Source organism: Rhinoraja longicauda, chromosome 10, assembly GCF_053455715.1.
Source record: "Rhinoraja longicauda isolate Sanriku21f chromosome 10, sRhiLon1.1, whole genome shotgun sequence".
In the NCBI taxonomy this organism is placed as follows: Eukaryota; Metazoa; Chordata; class Chondrichthyes; order Rajiformes; family Arhynchobatidae; genus Rhinoraja; species Rhinoraja longicauda.
Window position 1 is genome coordinate 10067913 of NC_135962.1, and position 24359 is coordinate 10092271.

Below are 24359 nucleotides of genomic sequence, written 5' to 3' on the forward strand. Positions count from 1 at the left end.
CTGGGGTGGTGGTGGAGGCAAATACTATACTGGCTTTTAAGAAGTTTTTAGATAGGCACATGGATATGCAGGGAAAAGTAAGGGATATGGCTCATGTGCAGTCAGTGGAAGTTAGTTCAGCCTGGCATGTTCGGCACAGACATCGTAGGCTGAAGTTCCTGTTCAAAACTGGTCTATAGAAAAATAGGTGCAGGAGTAGGCCATTCGGCCCTTCGAGCCAGCACCACCATTCAATATGATCATGGCTGATCATCTAAAATCAGCACCCCGTTCCTGCTATTTCCCCATATCCCTTGATTCCTTTGCCCCAAGAGCTAAATCTAACTCCCTCTTGAAAACGGGTTCCATATGTAGAGCCCTGGTTCTCCTTTTCTGATGAATAGAAATGAAACTGGTCCAAAGGAATCTTTTATCTGTATTTGGTGATATTGCAGCTTGTGATTGTTTCGGAATGGGAATATTTTTTAATACTTGTTCTGGTGTATTTTGTTTAAAATCTCCCAGGGTAAATTTCCCCAGCAATGCTGTAAATGTGGTTAGAATTCTTACTTCACAAAGTGTTTTCTCACAGAAGTAAAATAAGACCAGTCAAATATTAATTGCTTGGTAGTGAAGTGACGGCTCACAGTTCCTTCCCTGACACTGTCTGTCTCTCTCCCCTGTCCTGTGTAGACCGTGTTTTGTTGCAAAAGTCATTGATTTCACAACTGAGAAAAGGGGGACAATTCTCCACTTGCACCCAGGGGGGCATTCGGCAGCCTGCCAGTGACCCACTCCGGGAAAAGCTTGGACGTGCAGTGTGACCACTGTTGAAGGAAACAATGGCCAATGTGCATACCACAAGTTCTCACAAATAACATTTGTGGTATTGTTGAAGGGTAAACACAAGCCTTGACACCCTTGTTAGCTCCCCTATTTTTCTTGCAGTTGTCCAATGCTATTCATTGTCAAGGTATATAAATTGACATGTGGCCCTGTAATGTAAAACACGGCATTTCACTGCCAGATCTGGACTGCAGATTGAACCTACTACTAACTTGCCCTGCAGAAAGTGTGAATTTGAAATGATAGCACACTAGAGAAAAATACAGGGCTCCAGAAAGAGAGCAGGGTGAAATTGTTAACTTCGCAACATTCAAGTGAAGAGTTGTAAACCTTTCTCTTCAACTAGTTGCTGTGAATGGCTCGATATGGCTCTCTGTAAATGTGCCCATTCCCAGTGTGAGGGGAAATGGGCAGCATAAAGAGCTATGGGGCAAGAGCTAGCAAACGATGGGTGATTATAGGTGAGGCGGGGTTGATTAGTAGACAATGGTCAGTTGGGGGGGGGACTGTGCAGACTGCGACTGAGGCTGGGAAGTGATAAGTGGAGAAGAAAAAGGTTGCGAATTCTGGAATAGGGTGGGAAAGGAAAGTGAAGAATGTAACTGAATGAGGAGTAGTTGCAGGTGAGAACAGCAGAGGGACGGGAAGGGAGAGCATTAGAGGATCCAGTGGGAGGAGTGTTTTGTTTTGACGGTGGGGATAAGGAAACATGGTGAGAGCTGGAGTAGACAAAATGTGTAGAAAGAAACTGCACCAGAGAATGGTGAGAGCTGGGCAGTGTAAGATTGGAAGAAAGGAATGTGAGGGGAAACCAGAGTAGATAAGGAGAGGAAACAGGCTGTGAGGTGCCTGCTTTGGTTTGTATGTAACAAGCAGTGCTTGTGTAGCAGTCGAAGAAAGGCTCTTGAGATTATGTTTTATAAAAATGCAATTTAAATGCAATTATTGATAGATGAATGTTTTAGCCCCATCCAGCTGAACTCTTCCTGTTTATAATTTTGCATGAGGACAGGTTATGCAGCATGAGAAATATTTAAAACTGCGCACCATCAGTCTTGTCTGCAGTCACCTGAGTCATTAATATACAAATCAGTAAAATTCTCATAGAAATGCTAAGTTAACGCCAAGGTTTATTTCTTATGGGGCAGAGTTTAAAAAAAGGATGTTAAATAAAAAAATAGACTTCAGATGCCAGAAGGAAGCAACACTGAGAGTGCTCAGCAGATAGAAAGAGAAGCAGTTAGCGTTTTAGGACAAATGCTGTTCGTCAGTACAGAGAAAGAAAACAAGTTAGTCCACATAGCAGCGAAACTGGTGGGGGATGGGTAGAAGAAAGAGAATATCTTTTGGCCGGGGGGGGGGGGGTCCATTGCCCTAATATGGGGGGGGGGTCCATTGCCCTAATATGAATGATCAAATTATGCAGATTGCCAAGCAGGAAGATAGTGCAACCCCCCCCCCCCCCCCCTGCAAAATCTGAATAAATGGAGACAGGGAGAAATGGCTGGATGACTGGTTGTGGTACAGAGAGTGAGATACCTAAAGTTGGAGAATTCCATACGCTGGAAAGCTCTGCAGGCTGCAGCCTACCCAGCTTGATGACGAAGTGCCATGCCTCAAGCTTATGTGGGCCTTCTTGTAACAGTGCAGGAGTTCACGCAACCTGTGTTTAGTTTCTCCAATGTTCACGACCTGCACTGTGAACACAGGATGTAGTACTCGAGATTGGCAGAAGTGCATTGGAATCACTCCTCTGCCTGGAAAGACTGGTCTCTTGTGGTTGCATGGGAAACTGCCCGACCATGGTGGGCAGTAGGAAGCACAGGGTGCATCTCCAACTATGTGTAGGAAGGAACTGCAGATTCTGGTTTAAATCAAAGATAGACACAAAATGCTGGAGTAACTCAGCGGGACAGGCAGCATCTTTGGAGAGAAGGAATGGGTGACATTTTGGGTCGAAACCTTTCTTCAGACTGATGTCAGGAGAGTGGGTGGAGTGGGAGAGTATCTCCAACTACCCTTTTCCATGGTCCATCCTTGACCCTTTTACATTAGTGACACTTCACATGCTCGTCGCCACTACAGTAGTTTCCATTCCCTGTTTGTCTTCACCATGGATGTACAATCTGTCCACACACTTGAGCCTTGGGCAACATCTCATCTACTTCCGATACCTCTGCTCTCACCATCTTTCCTCCTGGTGAGAGCAAGAGCAGAATTCCATGGGTCCTTGCATCTGTCAGCTTCCACATTCAACAGATCATTTGCAATTTCTACCAGCTCCAACAAGATTCCTCCAGACTCGTACTCCTCTCTCTCCACCCCATCCAGCATTTTGAAGGGATTGCTTCGTTTGCAATTCACTGGATGGGCCTTCTGTTCCCACTTACTCTCCCTGGCAACGGCAAGCAATTCAACACCTTACACCATTTTCCCCTCCCACCATAAAGGGATCCAAACAATCTTGGCTGTTGAAGCAGCAATTCATAGTCATACAGCATAGAAACAGACCCTTTGTTCCAACTTGTCCATGCCGACCAAGGTGGCTCCTTCTTAGCTAGACCCACTTGGCCCACTTTCCTCAACCTTTCCTATCCACATACCTGTCCAAATGTTTTTGAAATGTTATACAATACAATATATCTTTATTGTCATTGTACAGGGGTACAATGAGATTGGGAATGCGCCTCCCATACGATGCAATAAATTAATTAGCTAATCAGTATTAATTTAAACAACCCAATGAAACAAATTAGAAACAGTTTTAAAACAGAATAAAGTGCAAGTAGATCTGTGCCGGTTCACTGTGCGATGTGACCATCCGGCTCAGCAGGACCGGTTCATAGCAGCTATGGCCCTGGGGATGAAGCTGTTCCTGAGTCTGGAGGTGCGGGCGTAGAAGGTCTTGTAGCGTCTGCCCGATGGTAGAAGTTCGAACAGACTATTGCAGGGGTGTGAGGAGTCTTTGTGGATGCTGGTGGCTTTTCTGAGTCATCCTGTGATGTAGATGCCCTCCAAGGCTGGTAGCTGTGTTCCGATATTCTTCTGAGCTCTATGGACTCTGAGCATCCAGTAGTACATGTCTCAGCTACTTCTTCCGGCAGCTTGTTCCATGTACCACCACTCTCAACATGAAAAAGTTGCCTCTCAGATTTCTATTAAATCTCTCTCCTCTCACCACAAGCCTATGTCCTCTGATTTTTGATTCCCCTGAGAAAAAGACTGTGCATTCATCGTATCCATTCCCCTCATGATTTTATGCACCTCTATAAGCTGTCATAAACATTTCTCTTTTCTCTCCAACCTTCAACATAAAACATGTTTGCTTTCTTATCTAAGTGGTTGCGATAAAAAGACCTTGGCCCAAAGCGTCACCTTGTTTCTACCCGAAACGTCACCCATTCCTTCTCTCCAGAAATGCTCTTTCAAGAAGGGTCTCGGCCCGAAACCTTCTCTCCAGAGATGCTGCCTGTCCCGCTGAGTTACTCCAACATTTTGTGTCTACCTTGTTTCTCTCCACAGATTTCCCGCCCCCCACCTTCACCAATATCCACCTATTACCAGGGTTTGTCGCACCTCTATTTTCCAACTTTCACTCTCCTACTCCAATCAGTCTGAAGAAGCGCCCTGACCCGAAATGCCAATCCAGTTTCTCCACAGATGCTGCCTGGCCTGCTGAGTTTCCTGTGTTACTTTGACTTTTTGCTCAAGATTCCAGCATCTGCAATATCTTTTGTATCCATGTAAAGATAACTTAGTTACATGTCATCCAGTAGCAAAATGTCTCAATGATACAGGTATTTCAAATTTGATCTACATATAATCCCAAATTTCACACAATTGGAATATAACAAATGCAGAGATAATAAGGTATTTTAATTCATCAAGTGGGAAATGCCCCTTTGATTTGGTCATCTGATAAAGCGTCTGAATCCTACAATGGATTATGCACCAAAAGAACAATGTGCTCCCATAATCTGCTCAAGGAAGATCAGCCCTGCAGTAACCATGGTGTGTGAAGGACTGCACCATGGCACCTGAGCATGCCAATGCAGTCAAGGCAGTACAATGTTTCCCAATGAGACAGGCTGCTAAACTGGAATTTGACATGGTGTGTGAGCATTGGTCACCAGCACACAGCACGGCTGTGAAAGGTGGCAAGCAGCTTGTCAGCCTAACTGCCCATTGAGGGAGAGAGGCTTAGAACATATTGTTAGAATAAAATGAATGACAGTGTATGGAAACTGTTGAGGTTCATAAACAGCAGAGACTCGTGTATTTTCGTGCACGTAACCATGCAGTTGAAAATTGAAAGGAAATGTATAAGACATTTGCAGAAAGGATGCAGAGGTTTTGGATTGTTTTTTTCGGGAGCGTTGGAGGCTGAGGGCACGCATAACTAAGGTCTAAGGGCGGCATGGTGGCGCAGCAGTAGAGTTGCTGCTTTACAGCGAATGCAGCGCCGGAGACGGGTTCGATCCTGACTACGGGTGCTGTACTGTACGGAGTTTGTACGTTCTCCTCGTGACCTGCGTGGGTTTTCTCCGAGATCTTCGGTTTCCTCCCACACTCCAAAGACGTACAGGTATGTAGGTTAATTGGCTGGGTAAAAAAAATTGTCCCTAGTGGGTGTAGGATAGTGTTAGTGTGCGGGGATCGCTGGGCGGCGCGGACCCGGTGGGCCGTAGGGCCTGTTTCTGCGCTGTATCTCTAAATCTAAATCTAAAAATCTAAAATAACTTCAGCAATTTGTCGTTCACGCTGCTGCACCCAGGCCTGGAGGGAGAATAACTTCCATCTCGCACAAAGTTGAAAATGAAGTGGCGGTCAGTTTTGATGTGCTACTCATCTCTGGCTTGTTTCTTGGTGTCTGTTGAAGCAGCAGGTTGGAATACCAATTTGTAACTTTCCCAAGTTCCCATAAACTGCATCATTTGGACTCTCGCTGTGAATTAAGACAGCTTATTGTGTAGCGAGTAAAACGAGGAACCGCAGATACTGGTTTACAAAAAAAGACACAAAGTGCTGGAGTAACTCAGCGGGTCAGGCAGCATCTATGGAGAACATGGATAGGTGACATTTTGGATCGGGACACTCTTCAGACTAATGGTGGGGCGAGGGGAGAATGCTGGAAGAGAGGAGGGCGGGACAAAGCCTGGCTAGTAATAGGTGGATACAGGTGAGGGGGGGTTTTGGTAGACCGATGGTTGGACAAAGGCCAGAGCTGAAAAGACAGAAGGTGTGAGACAAAAGGTTCTCACTCACAGGAGGGAAAAGATGAGGTCTTGCTATAAACCGTGATCTCTGATCACCAAATCTCCTGAGATGTTTGACAACCAACACAGTACTTTTTCACTGTAGTCACTGCTGCAAATAGTTGCCAGTAAAACCCAGCACACTCCCATGTCCAACGGTTAGCAGACTCTTTCATTGATTTTAGTGGAAGATTAATATTAAACTGGACAGCAGGAACAACTGGCTTGTTTCTCATAGCAATGGAATCTTTTCACACCGCTTGAAAGGCTGTCTGTTTAATATCTGATCAGACAGTCAGAACCTTTAATACTACTTCATCTCTGCCTTTCCTAATATAGATTCAAAGAGAGTCAGTACAGCAGTTATGGGGACATTCTGCGTGACCAACTTGAATTAACCTTTCAGAAGTCAGGGCGGCACAGTGGCACAGCAGTAGAGAAGCTGCCTTACAGCGCCAGAGACCCGTTTCGATCCTGACTACGGGTGCTGTCTGTACAGTTTGTACATTCTCCCTGTGGCCACATGGGATTTCTCCAGGAGCTCCGGTTTCCTCCCACATTCCAAAGTATTCCTTCTCTCCTGAGATGCTGCCTGACTTGCTGAGTTACTCCAGCATTTTGTGAAAAAATACCAGGTTTGTAGGTTAATTGGCTTTGGTAAAAAAAACATGTAAATTGTCCCTAGTGTGTGGGATAGTGCGAGTGTACGGGGTCATTGCTGGTCGGTGCAGACTCGTTAAGCCCAAGGGCCTATTTCCGTCCTGTATCTCTAAAGTCTAAAGTAACACTGTGTTGATGTTATGGATGTGTGGTTGATGTAGTTTAGGTGAATGCTGGTAAGACTTTGACAAGGGAGACTGGCTCAAAAGATTAGAGATCATTGAATCTAGGGCAAATTGTCAAATTAGATCCAGAGGAGGCAGGAATTGATAGAGGATTATTTTATGTTTGGAAAGCCACCTTAGTCTGGGGTCCTTACATGAATTGTACAGAGGATAGTCAGAATGACATTGTACATGAATTGTACAGAGGGTTGCAGAATGACATTGATCAGTGGGTAAAGGCACTAGAGACTGCAGTGTGTTAGAATCTGTAGCAAAAAAGAGAGAGTTGCTGGAGGAAGTCAGCGGGTCAGGCAGAATTTGTGGAGGTAAATGTTCAGCGTTTCAGGTTGAGATCCTTCATCTGGACAATGAGTAGTCAAGTCAAGTCAAGTCAAGTCAATTTATTTGTATAGCACATTTAAAAACAACCCACGTTGACCAAAGTGCTGCACATCTGACTAGGAAAAAAAAAGAAACATACAGTGGCAGGCAGCCAAACACAACGGCGCGGCCATCTTGAACAAAATGTTAATTCAATCACCCACAGTCCAACAATAAAAGCACTAAACAGGCACCCAAATTACCCAACCCCAAAAACCCCCCAAAACACAGTCCAACAATAAATGCATTAAATAGGCACTCAAACCACCCAACCCCAGGTAGAGGGGGAGTAGCCAGAATAGAGGCAGAGGAGAGCTTTGGTGCAGGAGCTGGCAAGCAATATGCGGATACAGATGAGGGGGGGTTGATTGGCCAATTAGGGTGGAGATATGCTGGAGGGGGATACATGGGACAACAAAAAGTTGCAGATTCAGGAATCAAATGGGGAAGGAAGGAAAATGTGGAACTGAATAAGGATGGGATGGTGGCAGATGGGAACAATGGAGGGGGGGGCAGAGATCCAGTGGGAGGAATGTGTGGGTGATGTGCAGTTGAATATGAGAGGGGCAAGAAACAATCTGATAAAGGACTGGGTGGTATAATAGAAAGAGGGGTATGTGTGAGATGACTAGGAAGATAAGAAGAAAGAAACAGAGGAGGTGTGGGCTAGTCTGAAATTGGAGAATTTAGTGTACATGACATTAGGTTGTAGACCACCCTGGTGGAATATGAGGTGTTGTTCCTCTAGTTTCCATTTGGTCTCATCCTGGCTGTTGACGAGGCTGAGGACAGACAGGTCAGTGTGGGAATGGCAAGAGGAATTAAAAAGGTTGGTGACTGGGAGATCCAGGTGGCCACAATGGACCTAGCACTAAATAAGTCAGAGCAATGCCAGATGGAATTTAATCCTGCTAAGTGCAAGGTCTTTGGGAGAACTAATATAGGGAGGACATCACCATTATTGGTAGAGCCTTATGAGTATTGAGGAACCTTGGTGCACAAGTCCAAGGATTCCTAAAAGTGGCAGCATAGCTAGATAAGATGGTCAAGCAGGCACATGGGACACTTTCCTTTATTAACTGAAGCATGGAATATCAGAGTAGAGATGTGACAACCCAATTACTTAAAAATATTGTTCGCATATAGTTGGAGTGCTGCATGCAAAAGTATTGGAGAGGATTTGGAGGAGATTCGCCACGATCTCGCCTGTGATAGATTGTTTCAATTATGAGGAGAGACTGGAAAGGTTGGGTATGTTTGCCTTGGAGTGGAAGAAGCTGAGGTGGAATCTCAAAGGTATACAAAATTATTTGGGACACAGATAAGATGGCGTACACCAGAGGTCATAGATTTAGGGGAAAGGGGAGAAAATAGATGCAGGATGAGGCCATTCGGCCCTTCGAGCCAGCACCGCCATTCATCTTGATCATGGCTGATCATCCACAATCAATAACCCGTGCCTGCCTTCTCCCCATATCCCTTGATTCCGCCAGCCCCAAGAGCTCTATCTAACTTTCTTTTAAATTCATCCAGTGAATTGGCCTCCACTGTCTTCTGTGGCAGAGAATTCCACAAATTCACAACTCTGGGTGAAAAAGTTTTTTCTCATCTCAGTTTTAAATGGCCTCCCCTTTATTCTTAGACTGTGGCCCCTGGTTCTGGACTCCCCCAACATTGGGAACACTTTTTTCTGCATCTAGCTTGTCCAGTCCTTTTATAATTTTACCCCTCTCATCTTGCTAAATTCCAGTGAATACAAGCCAACTCTTTCCTCATATGACAGTCCTGCTATTCCGGGGATTAATCTCGCTGCACTCCCTCAATAACAAGGATGTCCTTCCTCAAATTAGGAGACCAAAACTGCACACGATACTCCAGATGTGGTCTCACCAGAGCCCTGTACAACTGCAGAAGGACCTCTTTACTCCTATACACAAATCCTCTCGTTATGAAGGCCAACATGCCATTAGCTTTCTTCACTGCCTGCTGCACGTTTACTTTCAGTGACTGGTGTACAAGGACACCCAGGTCTCGCTGCACTTCCCTTTTTCCAATCGAGATCGAGGTAATAATCTGCTTCCTTGTTCTTGCCACCAAAGTGGATAACCTCACATTTATCTACATTATACTGCATCTGCCAACTCACTCAACCTGTCCAAGTCACCCTGCAACCTCATAACATCCTCTTTGCAGTTCACACTATCACCCAGCTTTGTGTCATCTGCAAATTTGCTAGTGTTACTTTTAATTCCATCGTCTAAATCATTAATATATATTGTAAATAGTTGCGGCCCTAGTTCCGAGCCTTGCGGCACTCCACTCGCCACTGCCTGCCGTTCTGACAGGGACCCGATTATTCCTATTCTTTGTTTCCTGCCAACCAATTCTCTATCCATGTTAATACCCTACCCCCAATACCATGTGCTCTAATTTTGCCTTATCAAAGGTTTTCTGAAAGTCCAGATATACTACATCCACTGGCTCTCTTTCATCCATTTTACTTGTTACATCTTCAAAAAATTCCAGACGATTAGTCAAGCAGCATTTCCCCTTCATAAATCCATGCTGACTTGGACCAATCCTTTTACTGCTATCCAAATGAGCTGTTATTACTTCTTTAATAATTGACTCCAGCATAATCCCCATCACCGATGTCAGGTTAGCTGGTCTATAATTCCCCGTTTTCTCTCTCGCTCCTTTCTTGAAAAGTGGGATAACATTAGCTATCCACCAATCCACAGGAACTGATCCTGAATCTATGGACCATAGGAAAATGATCACCAATGCATCCACGATTTCTAGAGCCACCTCCTTGAGTACCCTGGGATGCAGACCATCAGGCCCTGGGGATTTATCAACCTTCAGCCCCATCAGTCTACCCAATACTATTTCTCGCCTAATACAAATTTCTTTCAGTTCCTCGTCTCCCAAGATCCTCTTACATGCCAATTTTAACTCCTGCTGCAACTTGCACCCTATATCCAGGCTACTGTTTGGAGGCCTGTAGATAGCCCCCATTGGTGTCTTCTTACCTTTACAATTCCTCAATTCTATCCACAGTGACTCTACATCGTCAGTCCCAATGTCACCCCTTGCAAGGGACTGAATTTCATCCTTCACCAACAGAGCTACCTCACCTCTGCCCATCTACCTGTCCTTTCTATAGGACGTATAACCCTGAATATTCATTTCCCAGCCCCTATCCTCCTGCAGCCACGTCTCTGTAATCCCCACAATGTCATATATACAAATCTTGAACTGAGCCTCAAGCTCATCCACTTTACTTCTTATACTCTGCGCATTCATATCTGATGCTTTTAATCCATTACTCACCTCACCTTTCACATCGATTCCTGTTTCACTTGGTCATACTATCCCTTTGTGAGCTTTCTGTCCCGTTAATGCTGGTGTCTTTCATAACTTTTCCCATACTCTCCCTTTAACTCCATCCTTGTATTTCCAATTTGTCACCCCCCCCCCCCCCCCCCAACTATTTAGTTTAAACCCACCCATGTAGCAGTGGCAAACCTGCCTGCCAGAATGCTGGTCCCCACCTGTTAAGGTGCAACCTGTCCCTTTTGTACAATTCACCCTTACTCCAAAACAGATCCCAGTGGTCTAAGAATCTAAATCCCAGCCCCCTGCACCAGCTCCTCGGCATTCTGATCCCCTATCTCCCTGTTCCTGCCCTTGAAAGACTGAGGTGTTGAAAGCCAAAAGCTAATTGCAGGTAAATGGAATGAGTGTAAACTACCAGTAATGCTAAAAGGCCTATTTTTGCACTATCTGACTCTGATTCCCTCAGTATCTGTCGGATGTATTTTGCCTGAAATTTGTGTTTCGAGTAAGGGTGAATGAAAACTTCTCATGACTGGTGAGTTTTAAATCGGTTGTGTTCCTCACATCAGCGTTAGCATGATCCTTGTCTTTACTTTTATTTATCATGAATGATCTCTTGCTGCTGTAACACTGTAAATTTCCCCGGTGTGGGACGAATAAAGGAATATATTATGACAAAAGTCTTTAGCTCATCAACGTTTAGGCTTCGATTAGTCCAACCATTCCACCTGAACTTTTTAAGGGTGTATTTACCAAAGGTCTCAAAAGCAAAAGTGTGAAGGACTAATTAAGGATAATTAGGGATAGGCGACATGACTTTGTGCCTGGGAAATTGTAGCTCATGAATTGTAGTTTCTTGAAGAAGTGACCTCGAGGTCAGGGCAGTGGACATTGTCTACATGGGCTTGAGCAAGGCCTTTGAGGGGTGTCCACACGCTAAGCTAATCTGGAAAGTGAGATGTCATGGGATCCAGGTGGCGGCACTGGATGTTGGAGGTTTTCCAGATCGAAGATATGTGACCACTGAAATGCCGCAAGGATCCATGCTAGGTCCGCTGTTAAGTCATATTTATTAATGATTTGGATGAGAATATAGATGGCACGATTAGCAAATTTGCGCTGTGAGGCAGCAGCTCTACCGCTGCACCACCGCCTAAGGTGAAAGCGGAGATATTTAAAGGGGACCCGAAGGTCATGTTTTTCATGCTGGTGGTGGGGGTATGTGGGATGAGCTGCCAGATGAACTGGTCGAGACAGGTACGATTACAACACTAAAAATACAATGGGGTGGGTTCATGGAGAGGAAAGGTTTAGAGAGAGGTGGGCCACCTGCAGGCAAACGGGACAGGCTCAGGAAGACACCTTGCATGAGTTGAGCTGAAGGGCCTGTTTCTGTGCCGTCAAACTCTAACCTTCCCAGACACCTGGAATCGACAAACACCAGGTTTGTTTCTGATCCCATTTCATCCTCCTTTCTATTTTTGACAGGCTCAGCGATCAACATGGCAGAAATATCTGCTGAAGATTTGCAACTCCGTGCCAACCACGTGACAGATGAGGTGAGTGCTAACTGTGGGGTTTCAGTTGAAAGTTGCCTGTTGAATAATTGCGAAGGAACAAAAGTGGACTTTTTTCTTTTTACCAAAGCATTCCCATTTTTAAGCCCCCAGGACAGGAAAAAAGTTGTGCAATTCTCCTTGTTGGAACTGTACGGCAGCTTGTTGTATAAGTAAATAACTGCAGATGCTGGTACAAATCGAAGGTATTTATTCACAAAATGCTGGAGTAACTCAGCAGGTCAGGCAGCATCTCAGGAGAGAAGGAATGGGCGACGTTTCGGGTCGAGACCCTCGACCCGAAACGTCGCCCATTCCTTCTCTCCTGAGATGCTGCCTGACCTGCTGAGTTACTCCAGCATTTTGTGAATAGGCAGCTTGTTGTAGATCACAATACACATACTTGCCAATTGAATTCATGGAAGCTCCAGTTTAACTTTACCAGCAGTAAAGCTGATTTCATTTTATCTTATTTACTTATTTTCACGAGTAGGGCATTTCTGAGAAGGTTATTATTTGTTGCCCATTTCTTAACTGCCCTTCAGAAGATGGTGATGAGCTGTCTTATTGAACTGCAGCAGCCCTTCTGATATAGTACTTCAAACAGTGCTGAGGGAGAGGTAGTTCTAGATTTTGACTCGTAACAATGAAGGGGACGGATAATGTGGGACCTGGAGGGGAATCCCAAGTGGATATCTGTTTGAAGTATCGTCGGGGTGGTCTGAGCGAGTAACTGCATTACCTTTTGTAGATGGTACACACTGTGTGCCCTTGTTAAAGGGAATTAATGTTTAGGGTGAAGCAGGCGTGTGAAGTTTCCGCGGGTTTCCGCGTTTTTAAAATCAATTTTCCGCGCCTTTTGCATGATTTCCGTGTTTTTCACTTTGCCAAATAAACGGAGAAATCGGATCGAAAAAAAGAAAGAAAAATAAATAAACAATGTATAGACTTGTAATGAACACTAGGGTTCCGCTAGAGGTCGCTAGGGGTTCCGCGAGAAATCTCCCCCCCCCTCCCCCCCCCCCCCCCCCCCCGGCTGGAAGTCTCCCCGAAAATGTGGCACCTAGGATGGGCAAGGCAGCCAATCTCGACCTCATCGGGACTTCCACGGCCGATCGGTGGGTTGAATTTGCAACCTGCGACCGGAGCTCTGGAACCAAGCAAACCAGCAAAGCTCTGGAACCAAGAGAGCCAGAAAATCAGTGGTGGCACTGTAATGAGTCAATATTAAATTTAAGTGCAAGATTATATAACTAAATTAATTAAGACAGGGTTCAAATATAAAACACAGCAGAAAACCCAATTACCACCTTTTTGGGCTGATTATCAATTAATGTGCGAATTTACTTCAAAATGTTGTTAGTGTACAGTGACATATTCACATTATTTTGTAATGTCTTTTTACTTTGAAATGCACTAAAAGATGCTTGAAACTGGTAATTTTGTGTAAATTTCCCCAAAAAACCCGTTTTTTTTTACCCGCACTGTTCGCCTCACGCAAGCGCTCGGCTCTTTTCCTCTCTTTTTTTTTACCTCGCTCACATGCCTGGGGTGAAGCATGGGGTGCTACTTAAACGGCTGCTTTTCCTGGATGGTGCTGAGATGGGAAATTAGTCATCCAGGCAAATGGAGAACGTTGCGTCACACAATGATTTCAGCCTTGTGGATGGGGAAGAGTAATGTGGTGTATGTTGAATGCATGGACTGTTGAGTTGTTTGGTTTCGAGGTACAGCACGGAAACAGGCTGTTTGGCCCACCGAGTCCGCGCCCATCCTACACATTAGGGACAATTTACAATGTTCACCGAAGCCAATGAACCCGCAAACCTGTACGTCTTTGGAGTACGGGAGGAAACCGGAGCACCCGGAGAAAACCCACGCTGTTATGGGGAGAGTGTACAAACTCCGTACAGACAGCACCCGTAGTCAGGATCGAACCTGGGTCTCTGGCGCCGTAAGGCAGCAACTTTGCCGTGCCGCCACCCAGACAAGTGGAGAATATTCCATCGCACAATGATTTGTGCCTTGTAAGGGTGTCAGGAAGTGCGTTGTCCAAATACGCCTGTGGTAACTTCCCCGAGATGGAGACAGTGGTTAAACTGTCCAGCAGTTTAGTGATTCAAAAATTCCTTCCTGCTTTTAGCCCGTGCCTGAATGTTGTCCAGTTCTTTTTGCATGTAGGCAAGGGCTACTTCCTTTGCTGTGGAATGGGCAGCGCATGGAATTTGAAGGGCCTGACTGCCAGTCGTTCAATGCTGACTCAGCTCGTAGTTGCTGTCTTATTGACTTGTGAAGGTGGATCGTTGGTGTGTGCAGGTGTCCACTGTTCATAACTGCTTCTGTTTTTGTTCACAGTCACTGGAGAGCACCCGGAGGATGCTGCAGTTGGCAGAGGAGGTACAGTAAATCTTCCTGTAGTTGGCACTGATGATTGCAGGCAACCTGGGTCTACCATCAGAATTTGCTGCAGTGCAGAAGCAGTGTTTTGGGTTCACTGGAACAAGTAGTTGTGCAATGAACACAGGATTGTTGTGGAGACTCTAGGAATATCTAAGGTGTGGGTTGAGAAATGACAGAGACTGGTGGGGAAGCACTGGCTGCTTAATGGTGAAACCCAAACAAGTCACCAGGTCCAAAGAAAACTCATCTTATGCAAGATATCCCGGACACAATCTGTTCAACCTTGAACCCGCAATGGAATTTCTTTTGCAAACCGTTCTGTCCCTTCCATGAGCAGCCGAAGCTCCTCCGTTATTGGGAGGTATTCTCTATCACACACCAATTAGGAGCAGAAGTGGTCGCTTGAGCCTGTTCCACTGTGGAAGGGCCATCTGTAGATATTCAGATCCCGCTTCCACTGCCTCTTGAAGCAGAGCATTACAAAGACTCACAACCCACCTCTTTCATGTCTTAAATGAGCAATCGTTATATCATTGCAGTTAATGACCCCTCTCCTCGCAAAACAAGGGCCATCACGCCTCTCAATCCTGATTCAGTATTGAATTTTAACTTCAGTAATAACTAGGACACCATAGTGTGTCAGGTTGAATTTATTGTCATACTAGACCAAGAGGACCCGTTGGGCCCAATCCTCGTAGAGGGGGGACTGGGAAGGGGAGAGGGTGTCGTCACTGAGTGAGCCCTATCCCCCCTCTCCTGACCCCCACCTCCCTCCCCCCATCCCCACATTCCCCTCCCTCCCCCCACCCCCACTTTCCCCTCCCCCCCACCCCCACTCTCTCCTGCCCCCCACTGTCCCCCTTCCCCCCCATCCCCACTGTTCCCTCCTCCTCTCCGCCCCCAACCCTCCGACCCACTCTCCCCGACCCCCACTTTCTCCCTCCTCCCCCACCCCCCTCCTCCCCCCACCCCCACTCCTCCCCCCACTCTCCCTCCTCCCCCCACCCCCACTCCTCCCCCCACCCCCACTCTCCCTCCTCCCCCCACTCCCCCCTTACCCCCACCCTCCCCTCCACCTACGAACATGAGGCCAGGCTAAACTCATCTCCTCTGCCTGCATGTGATCCATATCCCTCCATTCCCTGATGTTCACGTGCAAAATATCCATAAAAGCCTCTTGAATGTGACTATCGTATCTGCCTCCAACACCACCCCTGGCGTTCCAAGCAACCGCCATGCTGCATTAAAAAAATCTTGCCGGTCACATCTCCTTTGAACCTTGCCCTGTCACCTTAAAACTATGCCCTCTAGTCTTTGACATTTCTACCCTGGGGAAAATCAACTGAAAGACCGTGAAAAGAAAACGACTGCAAAAAGCAAACCATTAGTGCCATTCCTTTGGATGGCAAAGAGGAATGATGCTTGTACGGATCCTTGGGGCGACCCCACTCTCGACCCCACTATTTACCATGCTTGCTGTAGAAGAAACAGTAAGTGTGTCTGCCCTGTCCCATGACTGATCAGTCAGGACACTGACTCTTCCTTTCTTTGCAGAGCAGGGATGCTGGTGGTAAGACCCTGATCATGTTGGATGAACAGGGAGGTAAGTGCACTGCCGCTCTTGGTCATGATTGGTTTGGACCCGGGAGGGTGGGGGAGGGAGGGAGGCTCCCTCTTGAGGATGAGGGCAGGAGGGAGCGACTGCCTAGCCTGTGCTGTGCTGTGGGAGTCCCCAGGGGTGTGTGTGAGTTTTCCTGGAAAGCCCCCAAACATCTGGAGAAGAGCAATGGGGACGAGGAGGAAGTTGCCAATTATAGACAATAGACAATAGGTGCAGGAGGAGGCCATTCGGCCCTTCGAGCCAGCACCGCCATTCAATGTGATCATGGCTGATCATTCTCAATCAGTACCCCGTTCCTGCCTTCTCCCCATACTCCGCTATCCTTGAGAGCTCTATCTAGCTCTCTCTTGAATGCATTCAGAGAATTGGCCTCCACTGCCTTCTGAGGCAGAGAATTCCACAGATTCACAACTCTCTGACTGAAAACGTTTTTCCTCATCTCAGTTCTAAATGGCCTATCCCTTATTCTTAAACTGTGGCCCCTTGTTCTGGACTCCCCCAACATTGGGAACATGTTTCCTGCCTCTAACATGTCCAACCCCTTAATAATCTTATAAGTTTCGATAAGATCCCCTCTCATCCTTCTAAATTCCAGTGTATACAAGCCTAGTCGCTACAGTCTTTCAACATATGACAGTCCCGCCATTCCGGGAATTAACCTAGTAAACCTACGCTGCACGCCCTCAATAGCAAGAATAGACCACGGGATGTCTGCGCATTTAGTGTACAAAACAAGAGTAATCGTGCTGGGTTGTTGCCCCTATGGGAGAGCAGATGTGCCCCCTGGCAAGACTGTTGCCCCTGAGGGTTCTTGGGCAATTCCTGAGAGATGAGAGATAAGAGTCAGACTGCATTGTGTGGATTGAGGTGGGCTTAAAAACAACACCTCTCATAAGATTTATACCGGCATCAACAAGTGGAGAGGAGCTTGTCCGCCTGCGTCAGACTACCTGACCGGTGGCTTTCTGCTGTTCTTTGCGTAGAACAACTGAAGCGCATTGACGAAGGGCTGGATCAGATCAACCAGGACATGAAGGAAGCAGAGAAGAACCTGACTGACCTCAGCAAATGCTGTGGCATTTGCGTCTGTCCCTGCAGCAGGTAAGCATCTGTACATCTCGGCCTAGTCCCAACCAGCCTGGACTCCACTGTACTCGCATTGTGTACTCGGGATGTTACTGCCGTCCTGTTGAAGGCCCAGCAGCCAGGTGCACAGTGAGCTCCAGTAGACAGCGATGGAATACTAACCATAGAAGCTACTGTGGACAAAACACAAAATGCCACAAACACTCAGCGGGTCGGGCAACGTCCATGGAGAAATAAATAGTTAGCATTTCATGCCTAGGACCCTACACACACCTGAAAAATGGGAAAAGTTAGTTGCTTTTCAGCAGGAGGGGAGAAGGGGGAGGGATGGGTGGAACCAAGGGATTATCTTGGATAGGGTGAGGCCAGATTATGTTACTGATTTAATGATCTGATTAATGATTTGGGTTTAATCCCTCTTGTAGCTCTGTTCCTTATCAGTGATCTGAAGGCACGCTGCTTCTTGAATAGAGGCCCAACTAGTTGTCCTCACCTTGCACCATTTGAGTCCACCATCACATTCCTCTCTGACGTCAGTCTGGCGCCTCCTGCACTGTTACAATGAGGTCCAACACCAGCTTGAGGAACAGAACCTCATCTACTGTCTCGGCCCAGACAAGCTGCCTGGCTTGATATCTAATTCTCCGACTTCAGATCATTTGCTGTCTTTCTCTTGATTTCAGAACTGGCCATTTCTCCGTGTCATTGCTCTGTCCCGGTTTACCTTGTTCTGTTTGTATAATTTGGCAGGCTGGGCAAGTCCCACAGTCTTACCTTTAACATCATGTTACCCAGATACAGAAGCTAAATGTGCTTATAACTACACTATTTGGTCTCAACCTATTGCAGATATTTCCTTTCCCTCACTTCTATTCAAAACTGACTTGTTTTCTTTAGAAGTTTTCACGAAGAGGTTCCGACCTAAAAACAACAAGTTTCTTTCCACAGGTGCGGCCTGACCTGCTGAGTGTTTCCTGCATTTGCCACCATTATTTCAGATTTCCAGCGTCGGCAGTTGTTCAATCTTGTATGTTGGGAGATGATTATTGGCTAGAGCACCAGGTGTAACCCCCATTGCTGACTACCATGATGGATAAATTCTCACTGCATCAACACAAAAGACAGTCAAGCTGTTGGTTTAAATTGATGCCCCTCTAACGGTGAAGGAGAGGAGCCTGATCTCTGGAGTGTGACAGTTCTGCTAGAGGTCCAAGATGTACTGATGTACAGCTGTTATTAGCACAGTGGTGCCTCACAGCGCCAGAGAACCGGGTTCGATCCTGACAGCTGCTGTCTGTGTATGTTCTCCATGCCACCACGTGGGTTTCCTTTGGGTGCTCGGGTTTCCTCCCACATCCCAAAGGCGTGCATGTTCATAGGTTAATTGGGCACCCACTTGTCCCCAGTGTGCAGGGAGTGGATGCAGAAGTGGGGAAACATATGACTAGTGTAAACGAGTGGTCAATGGTCCACATGGACTCAGTGGGCTGAAGGGCCTGTTTCCATGCTGTGCCTTTCAATCAATCCAAACATGCCAGCAGAAGACCAACCCATCAGTCCACAATGGATGAAACCATGTCCCAGCTTCAAAACAATTGGAATAAGTCAAAAGGGGGCATTGGACAATTAAATACAGATGGTGCTCTGGGTTTATAACATCATTGAGGGGTTTACAGGTTGCCACGAGTAATAGATGTTCTGATTTTACAGGTCCGTAAGTCAACATGTTCAGTTTGGCCATAAGTTTAAAAAAATGCAAAGATCACTCAATATGGTAACCTTACCTCCACAGTGTTGTCACAAGTGTCATGAAAAGCACATCAGACTGATTAAAAAAAAACAATTATTAGAATTGGGAGAGAAAACTAGTTTGTATGTACATCAGGCATCTAAACGTGATATTCTGTGAGCTTGTTCCTATGTAGGGGTGACCATAAGTTGAACGTTGGAGAGGTGGGGACGGCCTGTACTTTATACCTGACCCATCTGTGTTTGCCAGTGGATTTGCTTAATTTTAATATGTAAAGTCTGTGCAAATCCGACATGGGGAGACAAAAAAACAAGTTCAAAAGTGATGGGGTGTGGTCAGAGTTTCTCGGACTGCAGCTGCGGCTAATGTGTGAGGGACTGAGCACAAGGTGTGAGGTTTGACTGTGTCAGCACTAACCGCTTTCCGCTGGTCTCCAGTGATCAGTCTTCCCAACGTTTGGCTCTTGCTCTGCACTCATGGTCTAATTAATTCAACCTGGCACTGACCACATTAACTCCGGTTAGCAGCTTAAGAGAAACTATTTCCTGTCACACTAGACTCCCCACTAATACTGCACCGAGAATGTCGCCTTTGAGTTCATTTTCTTGCTGTCTCTTTTACTCTTTTCTCACCCCTCTACCCTGCCTCCTTTGTTCTCTACCCTGTGCTTCATTCGATGGAGATTAACCCTCATGTAATCCTGAGTGGAAAGAGAGCCAGACAGTGGTGTCCACAGTGGAATCTGCATGAAAAACATGGACGATTTGGGATCAGCCTGTGCTGCCCTCGGACTGAGTAGGTGATATGTTTAACTGCACGCTGCATGAGCCGGTGTCTGCCTGTTTGTTTGTGTAAAGCTTGCAATCCTGACCCTGTAAGCCTTTCTGTACTGCCTTTCGCACCTTTGGGATGTTCCAAAGGCTTGGTAGACAACAAACTATATTTGAGCCGTGAGCATGTGTCTGTCCGACGTGGATGTCAAGTTGAGCTTATTGTCATCTGCACAAGTACGATGAGGTACAATGAAAATCTTGCGTGCACCACAGGCACATAGACTCAGACAACAGAGGAAAACATGAATTAAACAAATTACTGGAACATTTGCAAAATATTTATTTTTTAAAACAAGACATTGGTGCAAATTTTTATTTATTTAAGAATCTATGGTAGTGCAAGAATTGGTCTGTTGTGTTCTGTTGATGAGGTAGGACTAGGGTTGTGCAGGTCTGTTCAAGAATCTGATGGTTATCAGAAAGTAGCTGTTCCTGAACTTGGTGGTGTGGGACTTCAGGCTTCTGTACCTCTTGCCTGATGGTAGCAGTGAGAAGAGGGCATGGTGATGGTGAAGACGGTGGGGATCCTTGATAGATGCCATTTTCTAGTGGTGCCACCTTATGCAGATGCTTTTGATGGAGGGCATGGCTGTCCCCATGATGGAGTGGTCGAGTCCACCACTCTCTGCAGCCTCTTGTTTTCCTGTAAATTGGAATTGCTGTACCAGGCCAAATATCCGGTGATCTGTAGAGGTTTGTTCTAGTATTCAGTGACATACTGAATATACTCTGACAATCACAGCAGTCGCCTGCAATCAGTCACGTGTTGCATGATCACATGGTTGAGGGTAAATATTTAACACACAAGATACAACTTTTGTTCGGCTTTGAGAAGAATCGACAACCACCTGAGAAACCCAGGAGGTCTTGTATTTGCCATGTGATCCCTGGACATCAACTCAGTGCAGAACTGGAAAAAGTGTTCAAAGTGTAAAGAGATGGAAAGGGAATTGGTAGCAGGAAACATGACTGTATCGATTATACACGTCACCAAGGTTAAGGACTTTTTGGCACTGGACAAGGGTTTGAAGTTCAATGGGAGATGGAGAAGAGGATATTGATATGGTTCACATCTTAGTCCCACAGCTGTGTACAAGTTGGTCTAGGGTCACTAAGCTCAGAGTCAGATACGTTAAGGTAAATGGGATTGATATAAATAGGTACACTGGTATACTGTGGTGGTCCCCAGGACCTGATGCTGTTGGGTGACTGTTGGACTACAAGATTCTGAATGATCACCTGTCTCAGTATCTCCCAGTACTGTACAGACTGTTCAGGGTGTATGAGGGATGGGAGTGTGCAAGGAGGCAGTGGGAAGGCAGGTCACCACAGGGTTCTATTTGGAGAAGTTATTCAGTGCTGCGGTGCAGAGCACTATGGGAACACCTCTCTCCATTGCTGGGGACTTGCAGCCCCCTGTTCCCGTGCGGATGGACTGCGTGCTTGTGTGGTGTCTCATCACCTGCTGCATGTGAGGCAGCTCATAACCTGGTTATGCGTCAGGCTCCCTATACGAGCAGGGCACTTCCTGTGAGTGTTCAGACTGGAGGCCCATCAGTGCTTTGTGGGGGACAGTGCACTCAAACATCACATCTCCGGGTGGAATGTTACAGAATTCATAACCTCGAGGATGTTCCTCACTTCAATGTTTAAAGTTTTGAATATTTTTTAGGAGATCGTAGATTCCACTGGCGGGCCACAGCAGTTATATCTCCCTCACCTTAAGTTCCAACTGGCTCAGCTTTAACCAAGGGTGCTACAATAGAATAGAATCTTACAGGGAAAGAATTAGGCATCCTGTGTCTGACTATGTCTCCTAACTCACCTAATTCCCCCCCCACTGCACTTTCCTAACACTTTATCCCCTTCACTGTCTGACAACAGTGGCACTGTTTGCGGAGATTAAACATCCTGCTGCAGCATTGACTGCCACTGTCCACACCCAGAACAACTCTCTCAAAGACCAGCATGGGAGCCTCCCTATACAAAGTCACTCATCCACCTCCAGAACCCCAATCAAAACTCATTTTTTGTTCAGACAGACCCCTGCCCCCAACACTGAGAACCCTGCCTCATTGAGCCATGGAGTCGTACAGCACAGAAACAGGACCTTCAGCCCACCATGTCTGACCTTTTTGCCCATCTACGCTAATCTCATTTGCCTGCACTCGGACCATATCCTTCTGTGCCTTGCCAAGGATCCCCACCCATGTCCTCTTCTTGCTGCTACCATCGGGTGGGTGGTACAGAAACCTGAAGCCCTGCACCGCCTGTTTCAGGAACAGCCTGTTGCCGTCTGTCCAAATGTCTCGTAAACGTAGTGGTTGTATCGGATTCCACTGCACCCCAATAAAACTCCTTCCTCTTGCATTAAATCTATGTCCTATCCTGGGTAAAAGATTCATGCCAGCTTTTCTATCTATGCCTCTCATAATCTAATATACCTCAATCAAGTCGCCTCCCAGCTACTTTCACTCAAGTGAAAACAAGCACCATTTATGCAATCTCTCCCCATAACTCAAGTCCTCTAATCCAGACAACTTCCTGGTGAACACTGATGTTAATTTTCCAAAATTCCCTACAGTTGTGGAGGCCTTGCAAAATCCAAAAATAGCAAGTGCAACTCCTTTATTTAGAGAGGGAGGCAGAAAGCTGGAAACCACAGGCCCTTTAGCTTAGCAGCTGCTAGAGGGAAAATGTCCAAAGCCGTTACCAAAAACATTCTAATGTGGGTAGCAAGGTAATCGGGCAAAGTCAACATGGTTATCATTTCACTCATTCGTTGGAGTTCTTTGGAGAAGTATATTGGAGATAATCAAAAATTGGTGGTTATTCCCATATTCCGTGCGTTGTTTGATGAGGTGCCACACTGAGGTTGTTGCAATATAAAAGCTCAGTGTAGGAGGTAAAATATTAGGTAGATACAAAATGCTGGAGTAGCTCAGCGGGACAGGCAGCATCGCTGGAGAGAAGGAATCGGTGACATTTCGCGTCGAGACCCTTCTTCAGACTATCAAGTTCTTGAATCGACCTGCACAACCCTAGTCCGACAACAGAAGACTATGGAGCACAACTTACACCACCGTGGACTTGTTTTCTAACTGAGCCTTATACAAAGTATGTCTATCTATCTACTATATCTGGGGGACAGGCAGCATCTCTACAGAACTGGAAGAAGAGTCTCGACCCGAAACGTCAACCATTCCTTCTCTCCAGAGATGCTGCCTGTCCCGCTGAGTTACTCCAGCATTTTGTGTCTACCTTCGATTTAAACCAACATCTACAGTTCTTTCCTACACACATAGGTAAAATATTAGTGTGGCTAACCAACAGGAGACAAAGGAAGCAGACGTGTGGTTGGCAACACACGAGGAGTGGTGTGCCACACTGATCAGTACATCAGCCTTTCACCATGTATTTAATGACCTGGGTGAAGACAGTGCAAGTATGGCTGCCTAATGTGTTGATGAAGCAGAGGTTGTAAAGCAAGTTGTGAAGAGGTCAAAAAGGGAAGAAAAAGGATATGGATAAAATTGACCTGTTAAGTGCATAGGCAAGGATTTGGGCACATAAATATAGTGTGGGGAAAATGTGATTATTCTGTTTGGCAGGAAAAAGTAAAAGCATTATCAAACTGGTTGGGAGATGGAAGGGACCTGGTAGCCTGGTGTACGATTTGCAAAAGACAAGTATGTTTGAAGAACAAGTAGTTGGGAAAATTACCAATGTTATCACATTATTGCTGGCGGAATTGAAGTAGGAAGGTTTTGTGTCAAATTTATAGGTGAGACTCCTACCAAGCACCCCATGGTACAAGTGTAACAAGTCCCCAAAGGGCAGACTGTGGGCCTTGGCTATGTAAAGCCTGACCCCCCCCACAGTCTGTGACCCCTTGGGAAGGAAGTGAGGTACAAGTAAGGGAGAGCTGTCGGAACCTTTCTGCAGATTGTAATACAGAGCATGGGAGAGGAGCAGGAAAAGAGCGATCAGAGATCTACCTGCTGCAAGTTTGATTCGTTGTTCTATGAGGTGTAGGAAGGGAGAAACTATCTGTACTTGACATGTGAAAACGCGCCTCTGTCTCCACAAACATTCCTGCCTTGGGACATCCCAATAACCATGCAATAGTTTTTGAGTACAGTCGCTGTTGTAATGTGGTCAGGAACATTCTCCCCCCTCCTAGTTGAGGATACTCAATTCACAATGTGTCGCTGCTTACTCTCTCCCTCAGGGGGAGGAATTTCGAGCTGGGGGACAAGTACAAGAAAGCCTGGGCCGGCAATTCCGACGGAAACACGGGCAGGGTCGTCTCCAATCAGCCCAGCAAGTCACAGAACAGCCATGAGATGGCCAGGCAGGGCGGTGGAGGAGAAGCTTACATCACAAGGTAGGTGGGACTGGAACTCTGTCTGGATCCCAAAACCATGCAGTACAGCCCAGCCCCTGCAGGAGACCCTGTGACCCCCTGGCCCCCAGTGTAGCTCTGCAT

At 46.2% G+C, this 24359-nt stretch overlaps 1 protein-coding gene across 2 annotated transcripts in view; it reads left to right on the plus strand.

Annotated features, from left to right (window-relative positions):
- LOC144597195 (synaptosomal-associated protein 23-like) overlaps positions 1–24359 on the plus strand; it is a 35334-nt gene that overhangs the window by 4355 nt on the left and 6620 nt on the right. Inside the window, exons 2-6 of one of the 2 annotated variants that reach the window (XM_078406190.1) lie at positions 12113–12183; positions 14536–14577; positions 16135–16183; positions 17185–17302; positions 24102–24257. In XM_078406190.1, coding sequence (XP_078262316.1) covers positions 12127–12183; positions 14536–14577; positions 16135–16183; positions 17185–17302; positions 24102–24257 — 422 coding nt within the window. In that variant the 5' untranslated portion in view covers positions 12113–12126. The remainder of the gene's footprint in view (positions 1–12112; positions 12184–14535; positions 14578–16134; positions 16184–17184; positions 17303–24101; positions 24258–24359) is intronic. The other variant, XM_078406191.1, reaches the window with a different exon arrangement.